General features: G+C 36.3%; 7 protein-coding genes and 1 long non-coding RNA gene across 10 annotated transcripts; 5 read left to right on the top strand and 3 right to left on the bottom strand.

Annotated features, from left to right (window-relative positions):
* Nucleotides 1-2322: 2322 nt before the first annotated feature.
* Nucleotides 2323-4612, top strand: LOC108861271 (O-fucosyltransferase 23). 2 transcript variants are annotated; one of them, XM_018635106.2, is made up of 2 exons: nt 2323-2710; nt 3109-4612. In XM_018635106.2, the coding sequence occupies exon 2, from the start codon at nt 3164-3166 to the stop codon at nt 4457-4459; it is 1296 nt and encodes a 431-aa protein (XP_018490608.2). In that variant the 5' UTR covers nt 2323-2710; nt 3109-3163; the 3' UTR covers nt 4460-4612. The 2 variants fall into 2 exon arrangements, with proteins under 2 accessions (XP_018490608.2, XP_018490609.2); XM_018635107.2 differs by lacking the exon at nt 2323-2710 and adding an exon at nt 2731-2923.
* A 4488-nt stretch (nt 4613-9100) lies between these two features.
* LOC108863123 (filament-like plant protein 3) lies at nt 9101-12305 on the top strand. Its single transcript, XM_018637441.2, has 4 exons — nt 9101-9258; nt 9514-9664; nt 9998-11725; nt 11817-12305. The coding sequence occupies exons 2-4, from the start codon at nt 9554-9556 to the stop codon at nt 11931-11933; spliced, it is 1956 nt and encodes a 651-aa protein (XP_018492943.1). The 5' UTR covers nt 9101-9258; nt 9514-9553; the 3' UTR covers nt 11934-12305.
* Nucleotides 12306-12734: 429 nt separating this feature from the next.
* LOC108862114 (glucose and ribitol dehydrogenase homolog 2) lies at nt 12735-14599 on the top strand. Its single transcript, XM_018636151.2, has 4 exons — nt 12735-12943; nt 13178-13551; nt 13925-14283; nt 14415-14599. The coding sequence occupies exons 1-4, from the start codon at nt 12830-12832 to the stop codon at nt 14435-14437; spliced, it is 870 nt and encodes a 289-aa protein (XP_018491653.1). The 5' UTR covers nt 12735-12829; the 3' UTR covers nt 14438-14599.
* LOC108862115 (uncharacterized) lies at nt 14577-16225 on the bottom strand. Its single transcript, XM_018636152.2, has 7 exons — nt 16063-16225; nt 15849-15943; nt 15674-15753; nt 15540-15595; nt 15322-15434; nt 15172-15233; nt 14577-15013 (listed from the first exon to the last, which is right to left on the bottom strand). Exons 1-7 carry the CDS (start codon nt 16169-16171, stop codon nt 14716-14718), a joined length of 813 nt encoding a protein of 270 aa, XP_018491654.1. The 5' UTR covers nt 16172-16225; the 3' UTR covers nt 14577-14715.
* Nucleotides 16226-16240: 15 nt separating this feature from the next.
* On the top strand, nt 16241-18280 carry LOC108862113 (putative pentatricopeptide repeat-containing protein At3g05240). Its single transcript, XM_018636149.2, has one exon. It carries the CDS (start codon nt 16368-16370, stop codon nt 18060-18062), a length of 1695 nt encoding a protein of 564 aa, XP_018491651.1. The 5' UTR covers nt 16241-16367; the 3' UTR covers nt 18063-18280.
* LOC108862116 (signal peptidase complex subunit 3A) lies at nt 18004-19395 on the bottom strand. Its single transcript, XM_018636153.2, has 6 exons — nt 19157-19395; nt 18944-18991; nt 18735-18797; nt 18581-18634; nt 18392-18478; nt 18004-18301 (listed from the first exon to the last, which is right to left on the bottom strand). Exons 1-6 carry the CDS (start codon nt 19280-19282, stop codon nt 18176-18178), a joined length of 504 nt encoding a protein of 167 aa, XP_018491655.1. The 5' UTR covers nt 19283-19395; the 3' UTR covers nt 18004-18175.
* Nucleotides 19396-20121: 726 nt separating this feature from the next.
* Nucleotides 20122-22642, bottom strand: LOC108862112 (heavy metal-associated isoprenylated plant protein 34). Its single transcript, XM_018636147.2, has 3 exons — nt 22508-22642; nt 22336-22411; nt 20122-21915 (listed from the first exon to the last, which is right to left on the bottom strand). The coding sequence occupies exons 1-3, from the start codon at nt 22535-22537 to the stop codon at nt 20285-20287; spliced, it is 1737 nt and encodes a 578-aa protein (XP_018491649.1). The 5' UTR covers nt 22538-22642; the 3' UTR covers nt 20122-20284.
* LOC130494818 (uncharacterized) lies at nt 21818-24611 on the top strand. Of its 2 annotated transcripts, none has more exons than XR_008934259.1 (3): nt 21818-21956; nt 22199-22835; nt 22959-24611. It is a non-coding gene; the product is annotated as an uncharacterized LOC130494818 (long non-coding RNA). The 2 variants fall into 2 exon arrangements; XR_008934260.1 differs by having other exon boundaries at nt 22199-23101; nt 23137-24611.
* Nucleotides 24612-27478: the final 2867 nt, after the last annotated feature.

Below are 27478 nucleotides of genomic sequence, written 5' to 3'. Positions count from 1 at the left end.
TAGTGGTGCTTCTCACTATCTCAAATAATAATACTACATGAGTTTGATGGAATGTAAATTAAATAGTGTGAAACAGTAGTTCAAATAATAATACTGCATGAGTTTGATGGAATGTAAATTAAATAGTGTGAAACAGTCGTTAAAAAACGAGTTAATAGTGTGAAACCACGAGTATGACGGAGGTCAATATGTGAGATCAGAGTCAAAATGGTTACTTCGTATATATATTCCAATTTTAGATGATAAACTTATTATTTGGCTTATTAATTAACACTTGTATGTAGTTTTTTTTTTTTTGCTAAAACACTTGTATGTAGTTTAATAGCTAGTGCGTGCCTTGGACTGCTTGTTGTTGAAAAAGTAACTTTTTGTTTTTACTGGACAGAATCAGAAATATCAAAGCTTTACTTCTTAAATATTAGTATAATGTCAAACCTACTCGCCTAAACACGTACCCGTTAATGCGTATAGAATATACATGTAACTGTCTACATGGATGTATGAATATTGAAACTAACATCAACTTGCATACTTGGTTAATTTATGGCGGACTTGTCGAATCTGAAGATTATTTAATCCTAGAGTATTATTCCACGGTGACGTACGTTTACGGCCAACCGGCAGGAGGCTACGTACGCGGTACGGTTCGCGCATGAAAATGGTGGACAACTATTATGAACGTATGATAAATGTTATATGTTTTCTTAGTCCGTATAAAATTCTTACATTTGACTTACAAAAAACATATAAAATTAAGAACTCTTTTTAGCTACTGTTTTAAATAGACTTCCTTTAGGATATGTGCCCGATCTCACACCGACTTTCTCAGGATTGGCCTATATATATGCACGTTACATAACTTGTTAAACTATAATATATGTGTGGGTTGTATAAGTTGACTTCTGAAGTTTAGAGTTTCCTCGTTGGTGCCCATGCATGTTGCAAGCAATCAATGGAAAGAAAGATACATACAGATACTCATTGTCCACGCTATTTAAATATTTTAGATACTTGCATATACACCGTATTCAACTCTCTTTGTTTAGCTGCTGCACATGGTATCTCATTTTCAACTCCTTTGGTTGCGCCCAATATGAATCTCCAGACTAATAACTGAAATCGACATTAATGCAAAAGAAAAATTAAGCATCCTTATTGACCTTCGCCAATGTATTATTTTATTATATTGACTTATGATATATCTGTTTTTCAAGGAATATTATTATATGTTGAATTAGAAACTGCAATAAAAAGATTGGTTTATGTGCACCAAAAAAAGGATTGGTTTATTTGTGTGGCTATGAATAGGGGTGGACATTTTATCCGTGAAATTTGATTCGATTCGTTATCCGTTGCTATTCGATCCGAAAATTCCGAATATCCGTAAGCTTCCGAAGCAAAGCAAATATTAAAATTCAATATCCATTAAAATCGAAGCAAATCACAAATATTAAAATTTTGGGAAGCGAATATCCGATCCGATCCGTCAATATACAAATACATGTATATTTTGATTATATTTAAAGTTTTAAATGTATAAAATTATATAATTATTATTCTAACATATGATTTGATAGATTCTATTCACATTATTATTTTATATAATAAAAGTATTACATAAAAGGAAAAGAAAACATTTATGACAATTATAAAAATTTTCTTAAGTTTTGTGTTATTATAATTGTTAACTAAGTTTAAAATTTACAAAATATGTAGATTCACTATATCTTTTAATTTTTATCTTTTAAATCATGCAAAAAAATATTTTACAAAATAAATTTATATCGAATTTTTAAGATTATTTGTATTAATCAAAACAAATGAGATACCCGTAAGTATCCGCAAATATCCGCAAATATCTATTTATTTTCCGGATATCTGTTTTTCCGAATATCCGTATTTTTCCGAAGCAAAGCAAATCGAAAAATTAGATATCCGTAACATTCGAAGCAAATCACAAATAGCTTAAAAATCTGGATATCCGATCCGTGCCCATGCCTAGCTATGAATATATACTGGAGGCTTCTCTCACAATTTCATACCAAAAAAAAAAACGAATATAGCGACTTGTTCGAGGCCATTGTCAAATACGAAAGAAACTAGTGATATTTTATTTCTTATGATATTCATACGTTCAGTATTAGGAAAAGAGAAAAAAAAACATATACGTTCAGAACACATAATTAGACTGAACGCGTGAAGCTTAAAAATATATAGATTCCACCAAACCCTTACCAACAAAACTTAAAATATTAAATTCAATCCTTACCTATATTTTTTAATAATATTCACAAGAAGCTTCATCATCACCGTTCAAATCTTCCCCCTTTTGCACTTTTCTCCGTGATTATGTTATGTTTATGTTCAAGAAGCTTCATTATCTCAAATATTTTATTCCTTAAAAAATCAACAATATGTCATCAATGGAAACCTCAGTTTGTATATTCTTGTGGGTTCTTAGTTGTCAGTGAGTCAGGTGACTACGATTGGCTCGATTATATTAATCTGATAAATTTTTCTTATTATTATTAGCCTTTTCGATTCCAGCTTTGCTTCGCTTTAAAGCTTTGTTCATAAAAAAGGAAAATAAACTCATAATCCGTGATTCGAGCGATTTCTCATCGATTTTTTTCCTTCTTCTATTTGTCTTATTTGTCTCACAAATTCATCACCATATTCGATAGAACAATATCAGAAATTAAATTAAAGGGTAAGAGCATAACTTCCTTTTTAGGTTTTATTCCTTTGTAATGTTCGCCTGCAACTTATATACCTAAAAAATAAAAAGATGTGATTTTGATTACATCCCCATCTTTTTAACTGACTCGAATCTCTCTCGGTTTCTTAGTAATCGATCTGCATGTCATGTTCTAAGACCGATTCATCCGACCCCAGATTTTGCTTAAAGTGTCAATTTTTAAAGGTTTCTTATCTTGCATGTCACTCCTGAGTCTGATTACTGTCAAAGCTCTGTTTTTCGATTCATCAGAGCCCAGATTTTCAATAAAGTTTCGATTTTTAGGGTTATATAACTCTGCAATTGCATGCATGTTACTTTTTGGTATCTGAATAGTGTTAAAGCTCTGTTTTTTTTTTCGATTCATGCAGGTTTCTGATTGGAGAAGAAGGTGAAACTGAATCGATTCGTCTCTCTCTGTATCGGATGAATTATCCTTTGAGTTACAAGAATCTGAGACTCGTTTCAAAATCCATCGCTTTCAAATGTCTTGTACTCGTTGGTATTGCTCTGTTCTACAAAGCTCTGTTTCTCTCTTCCTCTCCCAGAAACGTTCTCTTGACTCGAGCTCGTCACACCTCAGATTCCTCCTCAACCGATGGAGTCAGGACAGATAAGTTTCTCGAGGTTCCTCAGATCGTATGGGGACTGAACAATCAGAAGATAGCTTTCGCCAGAGCTTGCTTGACTGCGAGAACCATGAACAGAACGCTTCTCATGCCTAGCTTGAGCGCTTCCTTGTTCTACAAGGAAGTAGACAAGCTTCTTCCGATTCCGTTTGATAAAGTGTTTCAGTTCGAAAGGTTCAACTCTCTGTGCAGTGGGTTTGTGAGGCTAGCTCGGTTCTCTGACGTTAGAAACAGAACACAAGTGTTTGAGTTAGAGAAAGGTAGTGGAAGAAGATGGACAGTGGAGAGAGACTTGGAACAGTTGAAACAATCTGTATCTAGGGATGAGTTTGAAGTGATCCGTGTCAAAGGGAAGAACCCCTTCTTGTGGCATGATCATTGGGCTGTTAAGGATTATGCTAAGGTCTTTGAGTGTATGGTTGTGGTTGATGAGATCTCAAGAGAAGCAGACAAAGTTGTGATGAAAATCAGAGAAGCAGGGGAGAATGCAGCAAGAGGACAGGGTCCTGTTCCTTTTGTTGCGGTTCATATGAGGATAGAGATAGATTGGATGATACATTGTAAGAAGCTAGAGCAGAGGCAAAAAGTTTCAGAGATTTGTAGTAGTAAAAGGGAGATTATGGAGAGAGTAGGGAACATTTCAGGTTTAAAGACTCCCACAGTTCTTTACCTAGCAGTAGCTGATAGCCTCTTAGAAGAGAAAGAAGAAGAATCATCGGTTTTAAAGGGTTGGAGGGAAGGGTTGATACCTTTTGAGAAGAAGAAGCTTGGGGTTAAAGAAGAGGTTTATGGAAAGTATTCGTATTTGATTCAGTCTGCTATAGATTACGAGGTGTGTCTAAGAGCGGATGTGTTTGTTGGTAATAGCTTTTCGACTTTCTCTAGTCTTATTGTTCTTGAGAGGACGCAGAAGGCGAGAAGGTTAGGGTTTGTGAGTTCTTGTGAAGATGGTGGAAACGTGTGGAGTTCGTATGCATATAACCTGGCTGGAGAATCAGAGGGAGTTCCAAGGAGATGGATGACGAATATGACTCATTCTAGCTTGCAAGCTATTAGCTATGGCTCAAACTCTGTTTCTTGTTCAAGTGAGTGAAGTTGATATGGAATTAGTTTTTGGTCTCTTATACAATTCGTTTATTTGTTGAGGTACAAAGCTGTGTAGATTTTAGATCTTTTGTTCTTCAGATTTGTCTTCTACTAGTAACTACTGTGTGAAAAAAGAGTAAGAACTCAAATCTTTTTTTTTTGTCACGAAAACTCAAATCTTTAGAAACAATTTTTTTACTTATTAGACAAGACATTCATGAACAAACAATCTCTTAATTCAAGTTTCAAGAATTACAATGGAATCTACAAGAAGTTTGGATATTTCTTCAGCTAAAGGTTTGCTATGTTTTTCTTGTTGCCGTTATAGTTAAAGAAACATTTCTGTGAATACAAAAATGTCATAATGACATACATAAGCATTTGACATAATATTTTGGAATCTAAGAATTGAATTTACTTGATACATCAATTAGAGATCCATTGATTAGTTTGCACCTCTTTTTCTTCTTTGATTCAATCTACGAAGTTCACAAATGAGGGTGCTCGGCTACAATTAAGATCTTTTGAAACAAGTTTTCGAAAATTTCTAGTTTTGAATTGATTGATATTGGAGTTTCAATCCATATATCTTGTGTAGTCTGCCAAAAAAAAAGTTTCATTTTAGTTTATGATTTACAAAATATTTTGAAGATTACTAATAAGAATAAAAATCTGTAAATGACAAGAAACATAGTTTCTGAAACTTGAAATGTGTGGAGTAATCATGGCTTCGAGTTCACTAAGATACACTATTTTGGACAACTATAACTATTAGTTTATTTGTGGGAGGGAAGGGGTATAAAGTTGTGTAGATCTTCTTCTTCAAATTGGTCTTCGTAATTATTGTGAGACAGAAGAAGATTAAGAAGTGAAATCTATAGAAATCAATTGTTACACCATACATTTATGAACAAACGATCTCTTCATTCAAATTTCAAGAATTCTAATGTGATCTACAAGTTTGGATATTTCTTCAGCTGAAGATTTAGCTATGTTTTTTATTGTTGTTGTTATTGTGGAAAAACATTTTTGTGAATCCACATCAACCTAATAATTTTAGAATCTAAGAACTGAACATAATTATTTTTGTATCTTTCATTGAATAAACAAATAATTACCTCCTCTAACTTGAGTTTCTATGAATTTGTATGCAGATGCTGTATTCTCTCACCTCAAGTCTTAAGGGCCACAATGTCTGTTTGATCTCCTATGGTCAAATTGGTTCATGTAAGTCATTCACCATGAGTAGAGAATTAGAGCAGGAAGCAATCCTCTACAAAGTGGTTGAAGACCTTCCGAAGGTCTAAGAACATTGCTTCTCCCAAGAGTCTTTTTGTGAGCATGATTGAAGTGCGCCAAGAATTAACAAAGGATCTTTTGGTACCAAATTCCAAAAGACTCCATATAAAAGAAAGGAATGTCATTGGTTTGCGATTTACGTAATGCTATTATTAGTTTTAATCAAAAATAAATATCTATACATTTGAAGAAGCATATGTTTTGAAACTTGAAAAATGTAGAGTAATTGTGGCTTCGATTTCACCAAGAACCATATTCAATGGATAATCACAAATTGTTTTAGAGATACCATGAAGTTTTCTAAAGTAATTATATACAAATTTTATAATCTTACAGTTTTTGGGCAATATTATTGTGAATTTGTTGTGTCAACACACAATAAAATAAATGTAGACTGTACTTGGGCTCAATATTTTTTTTCTCTGTTACCGTATGATTCATAAAAAAGTTCCAAACTTTATCTTTATATATGAAAATTTATGTACTATTTTCACTGTTACAATTTGATTTATAAACTATCAACTCAATGTATTGGTTTCACTGTTACGGTTTCGCAGTAATTGTTGTGCATCATGAATCTAAGTATAACCAAAACATAAACAATAAATCTTGAAATGACATAAATTCCTTAACATCTTCATACATATTCATTAAGATGTGGGAAAATCTTCACATATGACGTGTTACTGAAGCATTCAACACATCTAAAGAGTGTTTGAGTTGCAGATGTTATGATATAGTTCTAAGTGTATTCTAATGAATCTTGGGGCTCAGTGGGATTGAACTTCTTGTCATACGAGAATCTTACGCTCGGTGATTCTTCTAGCAAAATTGAAGGTACACATGGTGTCACTGAAGTTATAGTAAGTGGGAGAGACTTTGAAGATAATCTCAATCTTTCAACAATCTTCAAGCAGGTGGGTAAACTAAGAGTTTCTAAAGAACGAGATATATAGATGTTAAAAGGCAAACACAAAAAAAAACAAATGCATGATGAAATTAGTTGCATTCTTTGATTTTGGAGTTCATTATTTCAAGAGGTTGTATAGTGAAAGAAGTGGTTCAAAATAAGTCGAAAGAAAGATAAACTTAAGCCTTTCTCATGATGATGTTGCTTGTACTTTCTTCCGAGGGAATCATCAAAAGATACCATATAACATTAAATATGAGAGTTTTTTTGCTCTCCAAAACGAATTTTAAAACTTCAAATTTTAGGTTTCATTTTTTTTGGTCTTTACCATTACAGATCACATAGAGAAATAGTTTTGTGTGCTATTTTTCTTGTAATTTAATATTTAATTAGGTATTTCTATATAAAATTTTGTATTTTAGTGTAACATTTTATTAATTAACATTGATGTAATATTTTTATATATGTGCTAGTTATTTATAATTATTTTATGGATTTAAATTATTTATAATAAATACAAGGAATTTGCATAATATACACGCTTCTGAAGTTTTGATTTTGGAGAAAAACATCTTTAAACCTCAAATATAAAGATTTTGCAAATTGCAAAATGAACTTCAAAGCATGTTTGTTTTTGATCATCCCAAGTTCACCTGTGTTATAGCTTTGTCTGCTTGTTAGTTACGTTTAAGTTGAGAGAATTTGAATCTTGGTTGTTGGAATGAAACTCAAGTTATTGAGCACACTATGTGTCATCTTTTTTTTGATAAAATTTTAAATTTATTAATCATCTCAAAAAAAAATATGTACCTATGATTAGTCCAAAAACTGCTTTTTTCTACAAGAATTCTAGAAAGCTAAACTGCAGAAATATGAGCTGCGAGCCACCTGATCATCAGTCCATGTAGTCTCGGGTTTAAGGAGTACTTGGTAGATGTAATGCGGTTTCTGACTGTTTTGTCGATCATCTTTGCAAGCTGGCCGACCATCTTACTACTATTATTGTGCTTCCTCTCATTGCGCTCACGCCAGAAGAAGTAAATGGTGACTTGCAGAACCAATCTCAGGAGCCAAAAAAATTCCCTACTACCTTCACCCAAAGAGTGAATGTATAAGGACATGCAAAGAATAAGTGATCCCTAGTCTTGTCAGGCTCTCCACAGTAGAGGTAATGCTGCGGTTGACCACATCTGCTTGAGAACCAAACAATCTTACCCCACTATACTTTCTCCTTGTGCAACCTGATTTGATTCCAAGTTTTGTAGGAGATGAACTTGGTGCCATAGTCATTATCACCACAGTTCCATAATACTTCATCCCTTCCATCTGTTAGGGTTAATTAGGTGAAAAGCCTTTATCTCTGTTAACAATCTTTGAATATGTCTATCACGACACCGGCGGAATCTCCACTCCCCTTCTCTTAGAACATCACAAATCCATATGTCCCTTCTAATACCCAGCTTCTACGTGCCAATTTCACCAGTTGATTTTGTGTTTTTGCAGGTACGGTCCGTTCTGGATATGCACGACTTTGATATTCGTGGCAGCATCTATCGGCACATTTGTCACATACGTAGCACACAAATGGAAAGAAACAAGAATGGAACTACGATATCAATCTGGTGACTTGGTCCGCAGGAGTGTTCTAGGGCTATGTCACGATTATTCCTCTCGCCTTATATATCGTTCTGAAATACTTCTCTGCACCGTCAGGCTTAGTTCAACTCTTCTGTCTCTACGGCTATTCCCTGTTCATCTTCATCCCTTCATTGGTACCTAATCTTCTCCTTCGAAACATCTGAATATGAAGAAATGAGACTTTGACATCCTTTTTACTTGTTTGTCTCTCTGCAGTGCCTGTCGATTATTTCTGATAATCTGTAGATCCATCAATAAACGTTTTACTACTCAAATCTATCCAAAATTTTGTACTGTTTCCATTTCATTTATTTATTTTGTAGGAAACAGTGTAAGAATAATAAAAATCGATTTGTTTGCTTATGTGTGTGACTCAGAAGCTCACAACAATGTGAAAAGAAGAATAAAAGAAGAGAGCCTACAGATCTCTGACACGAGCAAAACATGTTTTGTTTACTTTTAACCAAATCGTAAGATTTGTACGGATACGGCGATCTTCACTGGAAAACACTGACAAATTCTTCTTCTACATTTACGTCAATAAACATATTCGATTTTTTTCTATCCCATTTTTGTAATTGAAATACAATTACAGATAAATGATTCTTCTTTCCAATAGGCTTTTTTTTTTCTTTGTTGTTTTTAAGTGCTTGGCTGTAATTGTAATGGCGAATTTTCAATACGGATAATTCTAAAAAAAATTAAAAAGGACAAGTAATTTGCTACTTGGCGTATATTCAGATTTTTCCTCTTCTCCACATTATTACCATCATGTGGTGGGTCTCAATCATCGAGACTTCCTTCCACCTTTTTCAAAAAAAAAAAATCTTTATTTTTTTAAATTTAATTAAAATTAATCTGTGTTTCTTTTGTGAACATGGACGTTGAATATGATAGCCAGATTCACACACTAATCTCATTGCCTCAATTATTTCTTTCTTCGTGGCGTGAGATTTGAGGTATGTGTTGTGGCGTTAGGTATCTTGTTACGTTTCTCAGTTTGTTCATCTTTTACATCTCAAGCAATCAATATCAATCACCTGCTCCTCTACGCTTTCTCACCAAAAAAAAAAGATTAGACATTTGGTGATATTTTATAGTTGGGGGAAAATTGATTTCTTTTTTGTCAGAGAGTGAATTGCAAATGAGAGCTCCAACAGAATTTTACTTTTGTTTATTTATTGCAAGTTAAAGCTTTGTTTTTATTTTGGCAGATGAATTGTGTTTGAATGTTTGGTGGTGGGTGTGGAGGAGATGGACCGGAGGAGCTGGTTATGGCGGAGGAAGTCTTCTGAGAAAAGTCCTGGAGAGACAGAGAGCACAGGCTCTCTCTCTTCTCATTCTGAAAGATTCTCAGACGATCAGGTAACTAACACCTTTCTCTCTTTTTTTTTCTTGGTCTCCCTGAATCCAAAGTTTTGAGATTTATGTAGTAAATGCATCTTTTTCTGATGAACTTGATAGATTTTTGTTATGGTAGAAATGTGATTGAAACTAGAAGAAGATTTAGTTTGTTCATGTTCACATTGGTACTTGTCTTTGTCATTTTGATCTGTTTGTTGTTGCAGTGTCTTTGTTTGATCGTTGACTCCACCATCTATCATTGGAGTTACTGTTTATGTTTGTATGTGACTAAAACTATGAGAGAGATTAATTGTTAATATGGTTTTGATGTGTGTTGGCATGTGAAACACACAGAGATCTCACTCACCGGAATTAATATCTAAACCTGTCACAAGAGAACAAGAAGAAGTTGAAGAAGAAGAAGAGGCAACGGCTGATATCAAGATTCTAACGGAGAGGCTCTCTGCAGCTCTTTTAAACGTCAGTTTAAAAGACGACCTCGCCAAGCAGCATGCCAAAGTTGCAGAGGAAGCTGTGGCGGGTTGGGAGAAGGCAGAGAACGAAGCCGCGGCTCTGAAGCAACAGCTTGATGCTTCTGTGAGCAAAGTCTCTGCTCTTGAGGATCGAAACACTCATCTCGACAGTGCACTCAAGGAATGCGTGAGGCAACTCTGGCAAGGAAGAGAAGAGCAGAACCAGAAGATCGAAGAAGCAGTAAACGAGAAACGCTCAGAGTGGGAAGCTGCAAAATCTGAACTCGAATCCCGAATAGAGGAGCTTCAGGACAGACTTGGAACTGCTTCGGTTCAGGAAGAAGATCTTTACCCGAAACTAGAGGCGTTGGAGAAAGAGAACTCGGCTTTGAAGGTACAACTACTCTCGAAATCAGAAGAGGTCAAGATAAGAACTCTTGAGAGGGACTTGAGCACTCAGGCTGCTGAATCCGCCAGTAAGCAGCAGCTTGAAGGGATTAAAAAGTTGACTAAACTCGAAGCGGAGTGCAGGAAACTGAGAGTCATGGTTCAGAGATCTGTCAACAAGTCTTCTGTAGATAATCAGTCAGACTACTCAGGGAGATTCTCTTTTAGTGATAATGAAGTGCAGAGTCCTACACAGAGATCTGTTGGGAAGAGTTCAATGGCTCCTTCAGTAGATATCGGTTTAATGGATGATTTTCTTGAGATGGAAAAGCTAGCTGCTCGGCAACCTTCTGAACCGGGAAGAAAACACTCAGAGAGTAAACCTGATGCACAATCAAGGCAGCTAAAACATGAACTTGAAACCTCACTTCAGAGAGTTTCTGAGTTAGAGGAAAAAGTAGAGATGGTAGAGGTGGAGAAACTGCAGCTGGAGATGGCTTTGAATGAGTCCAAAGAGCAAGTGGAGACACTGCAGAGTCGAGTGATGGAGACAGAGGAGAAGCTGAAGAAACTGGAACCAAAAGCTCAAGGTCTAGAGCTGTCTTTGGATGAATCTAGAAAGCAGATTCATGATCTTCAAAGACAGCTAAACAGAACACAAGTGGATATGTCAAAACTAGAGACTACGAGAGCAGAAAACAATGATCTAGAGCTGTTGTTGAGTGAATCCGGAAGTCAAATTCAGGATCTTCAAAAGCAGCTAAACAAAGCACAAGTGAATCTATCAGAGCTAGAGACTATGAGAGCAGAAAAGCTGGAGCTGACCATATGTTTAAACGGGACACAGAAGCAGCTAGAGACATCGCAAAGTCGGCTAAAGGAAACAGAGAGAAAGTTAACAGAGCTTCAAACTCTTCTGCGTCTAACAAAGGATGCAAGAGAAGCTGCTGAGGTTGGTGTAAAAGCTGCAAACGCGAAAGCAGAAGCTGTTGAGTCAAGACTCAGAGACGTGGAAGCAGAAGCGGAATCTTTGGTCTTGAAGATCGAATCATTGGAAGAGAGTATAGAAAAGGAACGCGTGTTATCAGCAAAACACATTTCAAAGTGCGAAGAGCTGCAAGATGAGATCTCAAAACTAAAACACGAACTTGAGTATCATGGTGAAGCAGAGCATGAGCCTAATCATGTGAGAGCTTTTGATGATGATTATACGCTGAAGCAGGTAAGACTCTCTTGTCATCTATATGCAAATAATATTACATAACACCTTCTATGTACACGTATGTTATGAAACTCTTTTGTGGCAATTACAGGAGAAGGAACTAGCAGTGGCTGCCTCAAAATTTGCAGAGTGCCAGAGAACTATTGCTTCACTGGGTCAGAGATTACAGTCACTTGCTACATTTGATGATTTCTTGATTGAACCTTGAGGAGAAGCTCTCTGATCAGATTATTGATCATTCCCAAGAATGGTAATAAGAGTCAATAGCCATTGAAATCAGAATGATGAGCAGTTGAATCTCTCTGCTAAAGAAACTTGGAATCATATCCAAGAATACAAGTGTAGAGGACACATGAACAACGGGGAAGGCTAAGCCAAAAGAGGGTTGAGATACATATGTCAATAGAACACTAAGGGAAAGAAAATGGATATAGTTTTTTTTCTTTCATTTTATTTTTATAAATTATTATCCATTCAATCTCTATGGTTTAAGATCATATCAAATATCAGCAGAACTAAGTACAAATTACAATCTAATACGTAAAAGTAAATATATAATAAACTGTGAAAAGTATTTTCATTTTGCTTTTGCATATATTAATACATTCCATTTCTTTCCTATTTTAATCAAAATCTAAAAATTGATTCCTGAATATGTTGTGTTATTTTAAACAAGAAAATAATATAACAATGGAGCAATCTTCATAATTAAGCTGTATTCATAAGCTTTAAATAAATTACTAACGATTTTTTATGCATCTATGAATGTTTTTTTCCAACTAATAAGTTCCAAATAAGCATTTTGTGTTTTTGTTGTGACAGGCTAGCTTTCATGCAAGTTTGTATATATCTCTAAATCAGACTATCCCAAATAATTAAGCTGATGTTCGCCACGTGGACTCCTTCGTGGCTGCACCGTTGAAGTAACTTCCGCATGTCAACCAGTCTAAGATGCAACGTGGTACATCATTCAACATGCTTCATGGCTTTAAACTCGTTCATTTGCTTATTTGTTTGGATCAATTTTCTCGGTCACCAAACACACAAACAACACTTTCCCCTGTAAAATTTCTAATCAAGTGAAAAAGAAAAGAACGACGAGAGATGGCTAGTGGGTTTCCGCCGCAGAAGCAAGAGAAACAACCAGGGGTACAACATGCTATGGATCCAACTCCTCAGTGCTTTAGCCCTAACTACAAACCATCCAACAAACTCCATGTAATTACCCTTTGTATCTATGTTTACATAACATATATTTAGTTTTGTTTTGTGTTTAAGTCAATGTTTTTAAAATTGTATGTTGACAAAACAAAATTATATAAGCAAAAGCTATACAAAAACTAGGTTTACATTTGTTTTGGCACTACGAAATCTAATATCTTATAAAATTAGAACCGTTAGTGTTAACAAGTGTATGCTTGTATGACAAGGTTCGTTTTGAATTTATGGCAGGGAAAAGTGGCGCTAGTGACCGGAGGAGACTCAGGGATAGGTCAAGCAGTGTGTCACTTCTACGCGCTTGAAGGAGCGAGCGTGGCCTTCACGTACGTGAAAGGCCGAGAGGACAAAGACGCAGACCAAACGCTGCGTCTGCTTCACGAGGCTAAGACGAGGGAAGCTAAAGACCCGATCATGATCGCCGTGGATCTAGGGTTCGAAGAGAACTGCAAGAGGACCGTTGACGAAGTTGTCAACGCCTTTGGACGCATCGATGTGCTTGTGAACTGCGCAGCTGAGCAGCACGAGGTTTCCATTGAGGAGATCGAGGAGGCTAGGCTTGAGAGAGTGTTCCGCACCAACATCTTCTCTCAGTTTTTCTTGGTCAAGTAAGTGATTACATGAAACATTAAAAGAGGTTTGGTAATGATCCGACCGTACTGAGGAATGAATACCTTCTCTCACCTATTAAAAAGCAAATTAATTTTGTATCATAAATTCAATAAAGTTGCAGTAATAATAACTCAATAAATCCAACTTACTTTTTGAAAACAATTTATTGTTGTTAAAATAATATAAAATTTATAGAACAAATAAAATTATAGCTTGGTAAACAAATTTACAATTTACAGTTAGATAGGCCAATAGCAAATTTATGAAACACATAAAAATTCTATATTTCTGAAATAATTTACAAAAAAAATTCTAGTCATGAAAGGGAGGGTTCTAGTTATGAAACTGAGAGAGTATATGTATATATAGGTATGCGGTGAAGCACATGAAGGAAGGAAGCAGTATCATCAACACGACGTCGGTTGTTGCATACAAAGGTAGCTCGAGCTTGCTAGAGTACGCCTCTACAAAAGGAGCTATTGTTTCCTTCACACGTGCGTTGGCTCTTCAGCTCGCATCAAAGGGCATACGTGTCAACGGAGTAGCTCCAGGCCCGGTGTGGACTCCACTCATAACAGCTTCCTTCTCTGAAGAAGCGATCAAACAGTTCGGGTCAGAGACGCCGATGAAAAGAGCCGCTCAGCCTGTGGAAGTTGCTCCTTCTTACGTCTTCTTGGCTTGTGAACATTTCTCTTCTTACTACACCGGCCAGATCCTCCATCCAAACGGTAAGTTTCTAATTATTACCAGTTTGTACATTTTCTAAGTCCATTACAGTTCTCTGCTTCTGTCTAGGTGTATATATATACTAGTCTTTATTGTATTGTGACTAGCGTAACGCAAACGCGATTTTGTGCAGGTGGTACCATCGTGAACGCTTGAGCTTGTCGAAGGCGCTGTCTCTGTTAGTGTGGATGGTATATGCGTCTAGAAAGTTGGTACAAAGAAACACTACAGTTTATATAAAGTAATGTAGTAAAATGTTATGTTTGTTGTATGATGAATAATGTAAAATAATATATGAATAAATGTTGTGTTTGGTTTTGTGAGGGCAAAAAACGTTAACTTTACACACAAGTAATCAGTTTTGCACACTTGAAGCCTATTGAGTTGTGTGTTTCTTTACACATTACAAGTGATGAGTACTTTTTTTTTTTACCTTAGTCGGTGTCTTCCTCAAAAAGGAACAAGTTGGGAGTTCTTCTGTTCTCTTCTTCTACTCCTGCTTCATTGGCTACACCGATCTCTCTTGACTTGTTCTTATCTAATCTCTGCTTATAAACTGCGTCGTAAGCCTCCATGTTTAGCCCCGACGCTAGGAAGAGTTCTAACTCGTCAACAAACCGGTCTGTTCTCGCCAGTAAGAAAGGACGAGCCGCCTCTGCGATGACCGATTTGAACGGTTCTTGGAAGGCCTCTCCGCTTCTTTTTGCTTCTTGCTTGTGTCTCTGTTCGGTTCTGAAAGGAAGGAAAGAAAAAGCTTAACTGTGGGTTTCATTTACATCCTAAAGACGAACATAAACGTTGTTTGCAAGAGATAATAATTACACTTCTACTTTGATCAGTTAAGCCATAAAGCAAATCAATCAAAAGACGCTTAGATCCAAGAGTTTTACCTTTTGCAGAAAGAATCCATTACACCGACCAGATGATGCAGAACGATATCAACATCTTCCTCCTGAGCAAGGAGGACAGTTGTCAACAACTGAGCAAAAAGATAAAAGCACAAAAAAAAAAAGATCCATCAAAAGAAACTGCAAGCGTACCTGCATCAGAGCTTGAAGCTCCCTTCTCAACCAGAACTCAAGCCACCGATTTCGCTGGAGTAACTTCTTCAGTTTCCAAAACCGAGGAACATCAAACACATCCGCCAAGAAACCTGGTTTATAGTACCAAAAAAAAGAAACAGGAAAACTTAAACTTTCTTCATGGACCAGCTGGACACAGTTTACACCAGTCATACATATTATAAAGCTACACACACCTGATTCGGTGTAGTAACATTGCAATCTATACCTCTGTTCCTTTGTTAGGACAAAGCTGCACAAACAATAATGTAGATAAGCTCTTTGCTTTTACTGTCAATAAGATTTTAAGCTTTGATATCAAGGAACCTACCCATCTGTAATATTAGGATCAACATAATGCCGGTCAAAAGAGTGCCCGTCGAAGTTGTATATGATTGAGATGTTATCCCTCTGCACATTATCATACTCATTCCTCTTAAGTAATCAAGTGTTTGAACCTATACTACTTAATTAAAAAAAAAAGCGTTATCAAGAAAGCAGCAAACCTTACAGAGAGGACACTTAACAGAAGACAAAGGCTTTGTGACCTTGCTGGAAACAACTTTGATCCATTGTTTGATACATCTGAAACAAAACTTGTCTGCAGAAAAAGACAAAAGGAACAGACTTTTTCAATCTACTTTTATAGCTAACACATTCCTAAACCATAAACATATGTCTTAACCAATAAAACCAGATTAGGACAAGAGAGAGGCGTACGGAAACATGTATCAAGATATGATTCTTGGAGTATGGGTCCGAGGCAAATTGGACATGGATCTCCTACGTCGATTGAACTGCTCCCGACGTCGATCTCCTTCGCCGCCATTCCTCACGTCTCTCTCTCTCTCCAGAGTGTTAACCGCCGACGTTATGTAACAGAGCTACCTTTTATTAATGTTATTTTCTGGAAATTGCAAGTTTAACCTCCAACTATTTTAAAATCTAAAAATTAAACCTGTAACTCTTAAACATTTCAATTTCACCCAATTTTATAAAGGAGCTTTGATGAGTTTGTTCCAGTGATGAAGAAGCACTACAAACTAATTCTCTCCCACCTGGAGAACTGCAGAACACTGGTGGAGCTGAACCAACTCCACGGCCTCATGATCAAATCCTCTGTTATCAAAAACGTCATTCCTCTAAGCCGTCTCATAGACTTCTGCACCAGCTCCCCAGAGACCATGAATCTCACCTACGCGTCGTCAATTTTCCAAACAATCGATTCTCCGAGCGTGTACATATGGAACGCTATGATCAGAGGCTACTCAAACAGCCCAAACTCAGATAAAGCGTTGACCTTTTACAAACAAATGCTTCGTGAAGGGTACTCTCCGGATCACTTCACGTTTCCTTATGTCCTTAAAGCGTGTTCTGTGTCGAGAGATGTTAAGTTCGGGGGATGTGTTCATGGGTTTGTCGTGAAGACAGGGTTTGAATCGAACATGTATGCTTCCACTTGTTTGCTTCATATGTACATGTGCTGTGGTGAAGTGGCGTGTGGTTTGAGGGTTTTTGAAGGTGTGCCGAAGTGGAACGTTGTTGCTTGGGGGAGTTTGGTGTCTGGGTTTGTGAATAACAATCTGTTTAGTGAAGCTATTGAGGTGTTTGGTGAGATGGAGAGTCATGGTGTGGAGGCGAATGAGATGATAATGGTGGATCTTCTGGTTGCTTGTGGGAGGTGTAAAGATATTGAGAGAGGGAGATGGTTTCATGGGCTTCTTAAAGAGTTAGGCTTTGATCCGTTTCTTCAGTCGGGAGGTGGTTTTAATGTGATCTTGGCGACGAGTCTCGTCGATATGTATGGGAAATGCGGAGACTTGGGGACCGCGAGGTATCTGTTCGACGAAATGCCTGAGAGAAGCTTGGTTTCTTGGAATTCGATTATTACAGGGTATAGTCAGAACGGTGATGCGGAGGAAGCGATGCGTTTGTTTTCGGATATGGTTTCTTTGGGTGTCTCTCCTGATAAAGTAACGTTTTTGAGTATCATAAGAGTTTCCATGAGACAAGGATGTTTACAATGGGGGCAAACGGTTCACGGTTATGTGTTGAAAACCGGGTTTGTGAAGGATGCTTCTGTGGTCTGTGCGCTTGTGAATATGTATGGTAAAACGGGTGATGCAGAGAGCGGGAAGAGAGCGTTTGAAGATCTGGAGGAGAAAGATACGATAGCTTGGACGGTTGTGATCATCGGGTTAGCGAGTCACGGGCACGGGAACGAAGCGTTGAGTGTGTTCCAGAGAATGGTAGAGGAAGGTAATGCTAAACCCGATGGAATCACGTTTGTGGGGGTGTTGTATGCGTGCAGCCACGTAGGTTTGGTGGAGGAAGGACGGAGATACTTTGCGGAGATGAGAGATGTTTACGGCATAGAACCAACGGTTGAACACTACGGATGTATGGTTGATATCTTGAGCCGTGCTGGTTGTTTTGAAGAGGCAGAGAGATTGGTAAAGACTATGCCGGTTCAACCCAATGCTAATGTTTGGGGTGCGTTGTTGAATGGTTGTGAGATTCATGAGAACTTCGATCTAGCTGATCGAATAAGATGTGTAGCAAATGAATCAGAAGAACTCGGTAGCGGAATCTATGTGCTTTTATCTAATATTTACGCTAGAGCTGGACGGTGGAGTGATGTGAAGCTGGTTAGAGAATCAATGAACAGCAAAAGAATAGCTAAAGAGTTAGGTCATAGTTCTGTTGAAACAACGTTCTAAACTCTCATGGTCATGTTTTTATTCTTTCTATTTAGAAAAAAATCCAATAGTAGTTATACAGAATAAAAGAGACGAAATTCAAAAACTCTTAGAAGCTTTCTTCAGTCTTTTCATCATTTGTATGCATCTGGCAAACTGTAACCAGGCATGACGATCTTGTCAGCAAACATCTTGCCGGTCTTGGGCATGACATGCCAATGTAACGTCAAGTTGAACTCTTTTCCACGAAGGTTATGTCCCTGAAAGATCCGCAATCAACTCAACACTCTGGTTTTGAATAAGTAAAGAAGCGGTAAGACTTGGTGGGGGGTTTGTTTTAGTGGTGGTACCTGATCAATGAAACGGTACTTGTTTGAGGTTTGAATGCGGAACTTGGCATGTTCCTTGTCAGGGATAATAGCATCCCATAGAGAAACCTGCAGAAGAAATGAAAATATCATCTCAAGTCGATCCATAGCTTGTCCCTAAACTTTATGAGGCTTTGCATTGAAAACAAAGTGTGGACTATAATAATAAACCTGATTCAGGGAGTTCATTGGGGTTTCGTATTCAGCTGCCACGAAAGCGAAAACCTGCAAGCATTTTTCATAAAGGAAATATCCAGCAAAAGCATACAAGTAATAGTAAAAAGGAGAAGGACTCTTTTAAGTGTTTTGAGATGTTATTTAAAACCTGTTTGGTGTTCCAAGTAAAGAGTGACTGCAAGTCTGCACTTATGTCCAATGTCAAGCTAACCTGCATCACATGTAAACCGCTCTGCTTGAGTGATAACAAGAAACCAGATTCGAAAGCTTAAAGACTCATGAACTACTACTACACTTGGAAGTAACTTGAGCAATCCACAAACACAGGTGAGCCTTAGGTAAAGATCGAAACTTTACCTCATCATTGCCATAAGATTGCTTCTTAAGCCGATTGATGTTAAGTATCTGCAATCACAGGACCAAACCAATATCCATTGAAACAAACAAACTTCAGACATTTTCAATTTAAGTTCCTCACATCAAAACAAAACGAAGTTTTCAATTCAGAATCAAAGTATTCATTTGCAGATCCATACATAAAACCTTAGGAAAACGAAAATTTTCCATTACCTGGATCTCAGCAGAGGGATTCTGGTTGCTGAATTTGTCAGAGAAAGAAGCGATTGCGCAGATGAAGGCGAGGGCCGTGACGGAGAACGTGAGCAGAGCATTTGCTCTGTATCCAAATGAATGCATCTCTGAGCCCTTTTTCTCTACAATTACTTCTGTGTGATTGTCGATCACCGGAGTGCGGAGGAGGAAGTAACAGAAGATGAATGAAGACGACGACGAGCGTTTTATTTTATTTTGTTTCATATACTACCATTTAGTCCTCTAAATTGCTGTAATGTGATTGGCCAAGACACGTATTAATTTGTAAACCGGAATTCGTACACCGAAATTTGGTTCTATGAATCTTTTCTATTCCGGTTCAAACTCGGTCTAAGAATATTCATTCAATGAATTTTGACTATTACAAGTCTTATCAGTTATCACACACAAAATTCTACATTTGACTTTGCCCATATACAAGGAAACATTTCCTTACATAATAATAATTACTAGTAAACATCAAATTATTATGGTTGACTGTAGATAAGTTGACTGATTAAACCGGAATTTAGTTTATTAGGCCCAATGGGTTACCCAAAATATCAATTTCATTTAAAAGCCCGCCTTTGAGAGAAACTCGCAAAAGTTTTTTAAGATAAGGACCCAACGTTTTCTGCTGCCAAATTATTTGAAGTGGTTTCTCAGTTCACATACTAGTCTCACTTTTGGCGAACACTATTTGATAGAAACACGAAAACCTAATTCTGAAAGATTTTATCCACGCTTCCATATAAAAGAAAACAACATAATCAACTCATAAATCTCTCACGGATTTGGTATGTACGGTGTGGACATAAAGCTAGTGGCACACTATAGAAGTTAGTGCTCTTGTACCCTACTATAGAGGGCGGCTGCAAAATCCTTTTCACACGAAGGAAAACAAAGCTAAATAAATATCTCACACTTTGCTACCATCTTCGAGATATTATAAACATCATTCCACTAACAAAATTAAAGCACATTTTGTTTCCAATCCTCAAGAGAGTTTTTAAAAGAAAAGGACATTCCCAAAAAAAAAAACATAAATACTTCTAAGACAAACATATTCATATCCGTTTTTTTCTCTAATTATAAAATTAGATACGATCACATTATACTACAACTACCTGGATTCTCATCGCTGAACATATGAGTATAAGAATCCGAATGTGGAGGCGGCATTGGCGGTGGATGAGCATAGTTCACTGCCGGATAAGGACGAGAGTACATCATTGGATGGTACATATCTCCACCGTGACCACCACCGTATCCTCCATGAGCTGCAGCTTGTTGTTGTTGCTGCTGTTGATGCATCATCATTTGCATGTACTGTTGTTGGTTCATTTGATGACTTGCCTGAGGTTGTGGTGGGTAATAACCTCCACCTCCACTCATTGGTAAGCCTTGAACCGGCGGGTAAGAGCCGCCTTGATGTCCCATCATACCCATCTGACCACCTTGATGTCCCATCATACCCATCGGACCTCCTTGACCCATCATACCACCCTGACCCATCATGCCCATCGGACCTCCTTGACCCATTGGGCCACCCATTCCCTTAGCACTATGATTGCCCTTGTTACCTCCTCCTCCTCCGCCTGCTTTGTGGTGCTTAATGAGCTCATCAATATCATGGGACCCATGGCCTCCTCCTCCTTTTGACCCACCACCACCACCACCCTTTTTAGGCCCATTATCATAATGATGAACTCCCCCACCACCGGAGGATTTGACCTTATCACCCCCACCACCGCCTTCTTTCTTACCACCTCCCTTCTTCTTCTCATCTCCTTTGCCACTTTTACCATTTTTGAAAAACCCTAGAAGGCCACCACCACCACCACTTTTGGCATCTGTTTTTCCATTTTTGTCCCCACCTCCTTTACTCTTTTTCCCTTCTTTATCACCTTTCTCACCTCCTCCTTTACCTCCTTTCTTCCCATCTTTTCCCATTTTACCCTCACCCATTCCCTTCATTTGTACCGGTATCTCAAACCCCCCACCGCCACCTTTCTTCCCCTCTCCTCCACCGCCACCGCCACCCCCGGCTTTGAAAGCATTCATCATCATCATCATCTCATTAGGTCCCTTAGGTCCTCCACCACCACCCATTTGAGGCATCATCTTGTTAGGCATCATCATCATCTTGTTAGGAGGCATGTGATGATCACCACCTCCTCCATGTCCTCCCACATCATCATCGTCCTCCTCATCATCGAACTCATCGTCGTCATAATCATCCTCACTGAACTCATCATCATAATCATCATCACTGAACTCACCGTCCTCCTCTTCCGCAAACTTAACAGACTTCTTCTGCTGATCCTTAGACGCCACAGGAGGCATCATCATCTTCATATCTTTCCCGCCATGACCACCACCACCACCACCAGCTTGAGCAGCCTTCATCATCATAATCTGTTGAATCTGCTGTGGTGTCAACTGCATCGGTTGACCTCCATGTCCATGATTCTGACCACCACCACCACCACCACCACCGTTAGGTTTCCCCTTAGCTTGGTTGCTCTCTTTTCCACCTTTTCCATTCATACCGAGATTACCAAACTGCCCATTCAGATTAGGAAACCCTTTTCCTCCTCCTCCACCACCACCGCCTCCGCCTATGATCTCGGCGTGTTTCCCTGATTTGCTCAGTTTCTTAACGAGGATAGCTGGGTCAACGTTTCCTGTGACAGTGACCTTCCCCTGTTCCACATCTGCTTTTACAGAGTACACACCTGTTATCAAACACAATTAACAAACCCATGTCAGAACCGCGGTAAATCTCAAAACTTTGAACTTTATATGGTTTAAATTTAGTAACTTTTATGTCTAAACGAAATTGAGAATGGTTAATGTAATTTTTTGAAACATTAACATTTAAAAAAAAAAAGTAGCCCAGTTGATAAATCTTGGGACTTTTGGACCTCATTTGAAAAACAAGAAGTTAAAAATCATTTTCAAAAGAGATCTCTTTTCAAAACCTTTGTATAAAGCTGGAAACTTCAAAATTTTTAACAGATCCATATGGCTTCTGAGAGAGAAACTCACTTCATATGGTCTCAAACAGACACTAGCTTCACCAAATTAACAATTCAAATGACCATACAAAGCTACTACCTCTCAAAGAAATGGGGCCAAGAAAGAAGAACACACACCTTCGATTTTCTGCAACTGTTTCCTCACTTTATGCTTACAGCCTTCACAGTGTACGTTCACTTTCAGAACACATGTCTGCCAGAAAAAAAACAAATCCCAGTAAACAGAATTAGCACAGTTATATACTCCAATCCTGGAGGGAGAGAGACAAGAAGAGAAGGAGACGTATACCTGAAGCTTCGTAACATCTTGTTTATTCATAGTTTCTCTTAGATTTGTGGGTTTTTTCACAATCTGTGTAGAGAGAGAGAGAGAGAGTTTCAGCTCTTCTTTTCTCCTATGTGAAGAGAAGAGATGGTAGTAGATAGATATGATAAGAAGAGGGGTATTATAATGTAATAAAGTCGGTTGTTGCTGTGTTTTAAGGACAGAGATGGAAAGAGAGGGACACTAATAAAACACGCTCAATACTTGTGTTTTGTTTTCTTTTATCTCTCTGTTTCAGGAGGGTTTCTTATTATTTATTTGGTCTGTAGAGAGAGAGAGGGCGGTGGCACAGGTAGCAAGGATATATCTTTCATTTTGATTTGCAAAATATCTTCTTTTTTTTTTCCTTCAATTAACATTTTAATATTGTTTTTGATTTTAAAAATTTTAAAGTGTCATGCTTTTTCTGGTACAGAGTAGAGGGAAAGAAGCAGAAGAAGAAGCTTAAAGGCAGCTTCTTTCACTTTGTCAGCAGAATTAAGTACAGCCTCGCTTCGTCTGTATTCATTCATCTTCCTGAATACGATTTGATTAACACACAAATTCGAATATCTTAAGGTTTTTTTTTTTTTTACAAAGACGAATATCTTAAGGTTCCTTACCTACATTCTTAGCTGTATTCGTTTTTTTCCTAATGAAAATTTGCTTTTGTGGTTTAGATGTAAACCGACTTTATTAAGAGTCAATAATCTAGGTGTCATGTTGTTACCATGCAGTGGTTTTATCTGCTGTTCTAAAATCAACTTTTAATTCACATTTTGTCAATATGTTTTTATTTTTACACATGTACTAATTTTTAATGATTTTTCCATAAATCAGTAATAAGGAATACGTGTTAAGTAACAACAAGTTTTAAACCTTAAAAATTCTCTTAATGGTCATAGCGTATATCATTTGCTTGCAAATTAATTTGACTACAATAATTTAGATATGACACTGATATTTAACAACAGAATTTCAGGATCATAATAATGGTTTTGTGATCAATGATTTTAATGAATCGTTGACAAGAGTGTTAAGGATCCAATCGCAAGCGAGAATAGCGCCTTTGTCAACAAAATGGATTTGTTTAACAACATCACACACGCAAACAATGCAACCATTGAATTCAGACATTATTCTATGACTCCTATATTGGTAAGTTATGCGATCTAGATCTTACCTTCTCTACTAATATACCTCATGCAGAAATGTTTCTCATGAACTGTTTGATTGTTTATATCTATGATTTGTGTTTTTAGTCAAAAAAAAACTTGGCTGAGACAATAAGTTAAAAATCACATATGTCAATACTCAATATAATTTAGTGGTACCAAAAGATTGAAAAACCTGATTATAAATCGAGAGAAAGCCAGCAATAAATTATTTGATTATAATTTTTATATGTAGTAGGAAACCGAATCAAACAACTTACAACTCTATACTTTCAGTTTGTTTTTGGTACTAAAACATTTATATTAGAAAATTTAAACTTAAAATATAAATAAAATTACGAAATTAAGGAGAAAATCTATTTTATTTGATAGTTATCTCAAAATACTCTGGATTTTCATTCATAAATATTATAATGCTCTAAATACTTTTGAGTAGAGTTTTAAATATTTAACATAATCATTCAATACAGAAATTTTCATTTTTTGTAAAGATATTCAAGTTGATAATCCATGGTACTCCTCCACAACCCGGAAATTTATAAATGGAAAACTAAAAATAACTTGATTTGACAACTTTTGTTGTGGACGATGCTCGATAAGTTTATATAAATAAGAGAAATACACATTCAATATATCTGTTATTTGATATGTATATATAATAATATAAGAAGAAGAAGCGAAAAGAGACAATAATTTGATGAGTTTTAATGGGTCATGGAGACAGGTAGGTCGCTTCCACTCTTTGCTGTGGATAGAGCTCTCTAGGGCCAGCTTTCAACCACCAATTAGTTTTTTTTTTTTGGGGTAAAAACCACCAATTAGTTCGGAATCAATAAATATTAATGATGTATTTTAATTATCTACTTGTAATATACTGAGGTTCTGAGTTAAAAATAAAATATCACTTAATTGCTAATGCATGTGATATTGTGATTGTGACGCATGTGCACCACTTCAGCGAGAGTATCACAATATAGTAAGCAGTTTTTTCAAACATATCTATAAAAGTCGTGTACATAAACATGAAGGGAAAACACTATTACTAGTTTTGCGATTTTTATTTTAAATCACATCGTGCATCTTTACATTTCGCGTAACTCTGACTATTTTAGTTAATTTTATCGCTGTGCTAGCTTACTAAGCACATACAATAGCTTTGCTAACACGTGTAGGTACGTGATAAGTAATTTTAAAAGGGAAAACCGAAAAGGATTAAACTCACCAGATTTAACTATTTAAGTAAATGAAAGTTTAAAGTGATTCATGGTTCGACCTTAACTAATGTTTAGATGTGACAATACTCTGCTATGGACCTAGCAGTTAGAGCATCTTCAATAAGCCCCTCATTTTTAATGGGGTCCACCCTTAAGATAAATGAATGAAGGGATAGTTCTCCAACAATCACCCTCAAATTTATTTTTAGAAAAATTCACAATTTACACTTTAGTCCTAAATACTATTAATAATTAACTATAATCATTAAACTTTCAAAAATAAAAATAACATACTATTTGAATCATATTAAAATAAAATATTTTTGAGAAAAAATATATAATTAAATATAACTATAAGTAGTATAAAAAATATTAATAAAATAATTTTAATCAAGATAGTTTTAAGAAAATATAACGATAAGTACTAAAATATGATATATAAAAAGTTATTCATGCTACTATCAAATATATATAATTGTAGAGACTGAAGTGAAAAATAAATAGTGTTTTAAGGGTTTCAACAGTACCCTTCAAATTTGAGGGTCTATTGTTCATCCCCTTATAATTTGAAAGGATAAGAGTTTGTTAGAGTGCAAAAGCCTTAAAAAAATGAGAGGATAAAAGTATGTTGGAGATGCTGGTAGACACACTAAGCTTATATAGATCGAACCGTGTACGGTGTTGCTGGTCGGTCCATGACAACCTAGAGGTCAATGATTTTTCTCCAACCAAAGAAGTCAAACTAAAACACAGAAAAAGCTGTAAGAAAAATCGAAGAAGAGATTAAATTGTTTTGAGAGGTTTGAGCAATCATTTTCAGTGGTACATTAGACCCTTCTTTTTCTAGATATAGCTATTATTAAATTTCTTTGTTGTTTTATCGTCTTCTATATACTACCAAAATTAAAACCAACCTCGTGAAGAACATTGCTGTCAGCTTAAGTTATCTTTGTCAGTTTGCGTATTTACACGCTGTTGATCAATAGATTTTACTCTGATTGTTTAGATTATGTGCTCTTAAACGAAAAAATTAGAATTCGTTAAGCAGAGTGTATGGGTAATTAACTTTGCATGTAAGACTCCATTTAAAAAGATAGACAAATCCAAGCTTGTACTATTCTTGAATAAAAAATGTATTAACAGTTGGAAACGAAGACAAAAATGATACAGAATAATGCCATCGTCATGTTATAGAAAATATATAATCATAGCTCTGTTCCCACAAGATTTCTACAGTTGAATTTCTTTATGTAAGGAGAAACTAGGCTTTACTTTTCTTTTATCTTTTGCATAAAATTATCATAAAAATTATATTTTTATTTGCTTTTAGTACCACTACTATACACATTTGACTAATCAATAAAATCGGAAATTGTTTGGACTCATTATAAGATGTGGGGTATTTTTGAAGCACATGCCAATGAGTGTCCAAATCAAACTGTTTCTTTTTTTTGGCTTTTTTGGACGCTGGACCTAATCTATGTTCTCATCTATTCAATTCAATCAATTGTAGTAAATATTTATTCTCTTCATTTACTTTTGAATAAACTGCTATGTTTTGAAAGTATATGTGTCTTCATGGTTTGTGTTTGTATCGATAGCCTCATAGGTTTAGCTTCTAACAAAAGTAAGGGAATATCCTACCAGCCCAGTGTGTGTGTGACAAAAGCGAAACAAAAACACACGCACAGCTTAGCCACCGCGGCTGCTAAGTGCTATATATCTTCTTTTTTTGTAACAGGAGTGCTATATGGCTATATATCTTCTTGATTGGTAACAAAGAGCAATCCATACATCAACGAAAACATATTCGTTTCCGTTTTAAAAGATCTTTATTCAAACCTTTCACGAATCACGACGTTATAGGACAATCATTAACAATTGAAAACAACGTTAAACAAAATTCCCAAGCATGTCACGTTAGGAGGCAAAATTCAACTGAGCATGTGTGAAACTGAAAAGTAATTGGCCTATAAGAAATAGAAGAAAATATATGACAAGAATTGTTTTTAGGAAAGAGTGACCATATAATCTCTATTTTCTCTACTTTTAAATTGGACATTAATTAAGATGACTATAAATAACCGAAGATTTTTCTAACTGCAATCTCCAAAGTACCTGAATTTGAAAAGAAGAAGAAAAAAAAGATATTTTCAGAATAATTTTTGAACTATTTGGCAGCAATTTGATTTCCCTGCCATCAGCTTTTATCTTATCTTGTACGAGCCTGCTTACATATCAACTGTCTGCAGGTTTTAAATCTTCTGACTACTAATCGAAGTAGAATATCAATTTTATTTGTGCATAGTTTTCGTTTTTAAATGTTCTGCCGTTCTACGATATTTACCAGCTAGAGCTGTAACTATGATGACAACTGACATCCAAAACAATTACGTAACTTTATGTCTCTTTCGTATTCTAAAATATAGTTTTGAACATGTTCATTGTTTGAATTGGAGTAGCTCATATCAGCCGAGAACAAAATACAATACTTTCTAATAAAAACTGATATGAACATTATATAATAACATTCCCATGAAAATAGGGAATTGTATACTGACCAACAA

The sequence above is a fragment of the Raphanus sativus genome, chromosome 5, assembly GCF_000801105.2.
Source record: "Raphanus sativus cultivar WK10039 chromosome 5, ASM80110v3, whole genome shotgun sequence".
NCBI classification, from domain to species: Eukaryota; Viridiplantae; Streptophyta; class Magnoliopsida; order Brassicales; family Brassicaceae; genus Raphanus; species Raphanus sativus.
Note: the sequence above shows the minus strand (reverse complement) of the source record. Positions and strands in the feature narration are given on the sequence as shown.

Bases quoted from the DNA above. Each gene is read 5' to 3' on its own strand.
- LOC108862114 (XM_018636151.2), top strand. From the start codon at position 12,830: ATGGCTAGTGGGTTTCCGCCGCAGAAGCAAGAGAAACAACCAGGGGTA. The intron at 12,944-13,177 runs GTAATTACCCTT...AATTTATGGCAG, and splicing joins AACCATCCAACAAACTCCAT to GGAAAAGTGGCGCTAGTGAC. The intron at 13,552-13,924 runs GTAAGTGATTAC...ATGTATATATAG, and splicing joins TCTCAGTTTTTCTTGGTCAA to GTATGCGGTGAAGCACATGA.
- LOC108861271 (XM_018635106.2), top strand. From the start codon at position 3,164: ATGAATTATCCTTTGAGTTACAAGAATCTGAGACTCGTTTCAAAATCC.
- LOC108863123 (XM_018637441.2), top strand. From the start codon at position 9,554: ATGGACCGGAGGAGCTGGTTATGGCGGAGGAAGTCTTCTGAGAAAAGT. The intron at 9,665-9,997 runs GTAACTAACACC...TGAAACACACAG, and splicing joins AAAGATTCTCAGACGATCAG to AGATCTCACTCACCGGAATT. The intron at 11,726-11,816 runs GTAAGACTCTCT...TGGCAATTACAG, and splicing joins ATGATTATACGCTGAAGCAG to GAGAAGGAACTAGCAGTGGC.
- LOC108862113 (XM_018636149.2), top strand. From the start codon at position 16,368: ATGAAGAAGCACTACAAACTAATTCTCTCCCACCTGGAGAACTGCAGA.
- LOC108862116 (XM_018636153.2), bottom strand. From the start codon at position 19,282: ATGCATTCATTTGGATACAGAGCAAATGCTCTGCTCACGTTCTCCGTC. The intron at 18,992-19,156 runs GTAATGGAAAAT...CTGTGATTGCAG, and splicing joins ATCCCTCTGCTGAGATCCAG to ATACTTAACATCAATCGGCT. The intron at 18,302-18,391 runs GTACCACCACTA...CGGATCTTTCAG, and splicing joins AGTACCGTTTCATTGATCAG to GGACATAACCTTCGTGGAAA.
- LOC108862112 (XM_018636147.2), bottom strand. From the start codon at position 22,537: ATGAATAAACAAGATGTTACGAAGCTTCAG. The intron at 22,412-22,507 runs GTATACGTCTCC...TTTTTCTGGCAG, and splicing joins AAGATGTTACGAAGCTTCAG to ACATGTGTTCTGAAAGTGAA. The intron at 21,916-22,335 runs GTGTGTGTTCTT...GTTTGATAACAG, and splicing joins ACAGTTGCAGAAAATCGAAG to GTGTGTACTCTGTAAAAGCA.
- LOC108862115 (XM_018636152.2), bottom strand. From the start codon at position 16,171: ATGGCGGCGAAGGAGATCGACGTCGGGAGCAGTTCAATCGACGTAGGA. The intron at 15,754-15,848 runs GTTTGCTGCTTT...GATAATGTGCAG, and splicing joins TTAAGTGTCCTCTCTGTAAG to AGGGATAACATCTCAATCAT. The intron at 15,435-15,539 runs GTGTGTGTAGCT...ACTATAAACCAG, and splicing joins ATGTTACTACACCGAATCAG to GTTTCTTGGCGGATGTGTTT.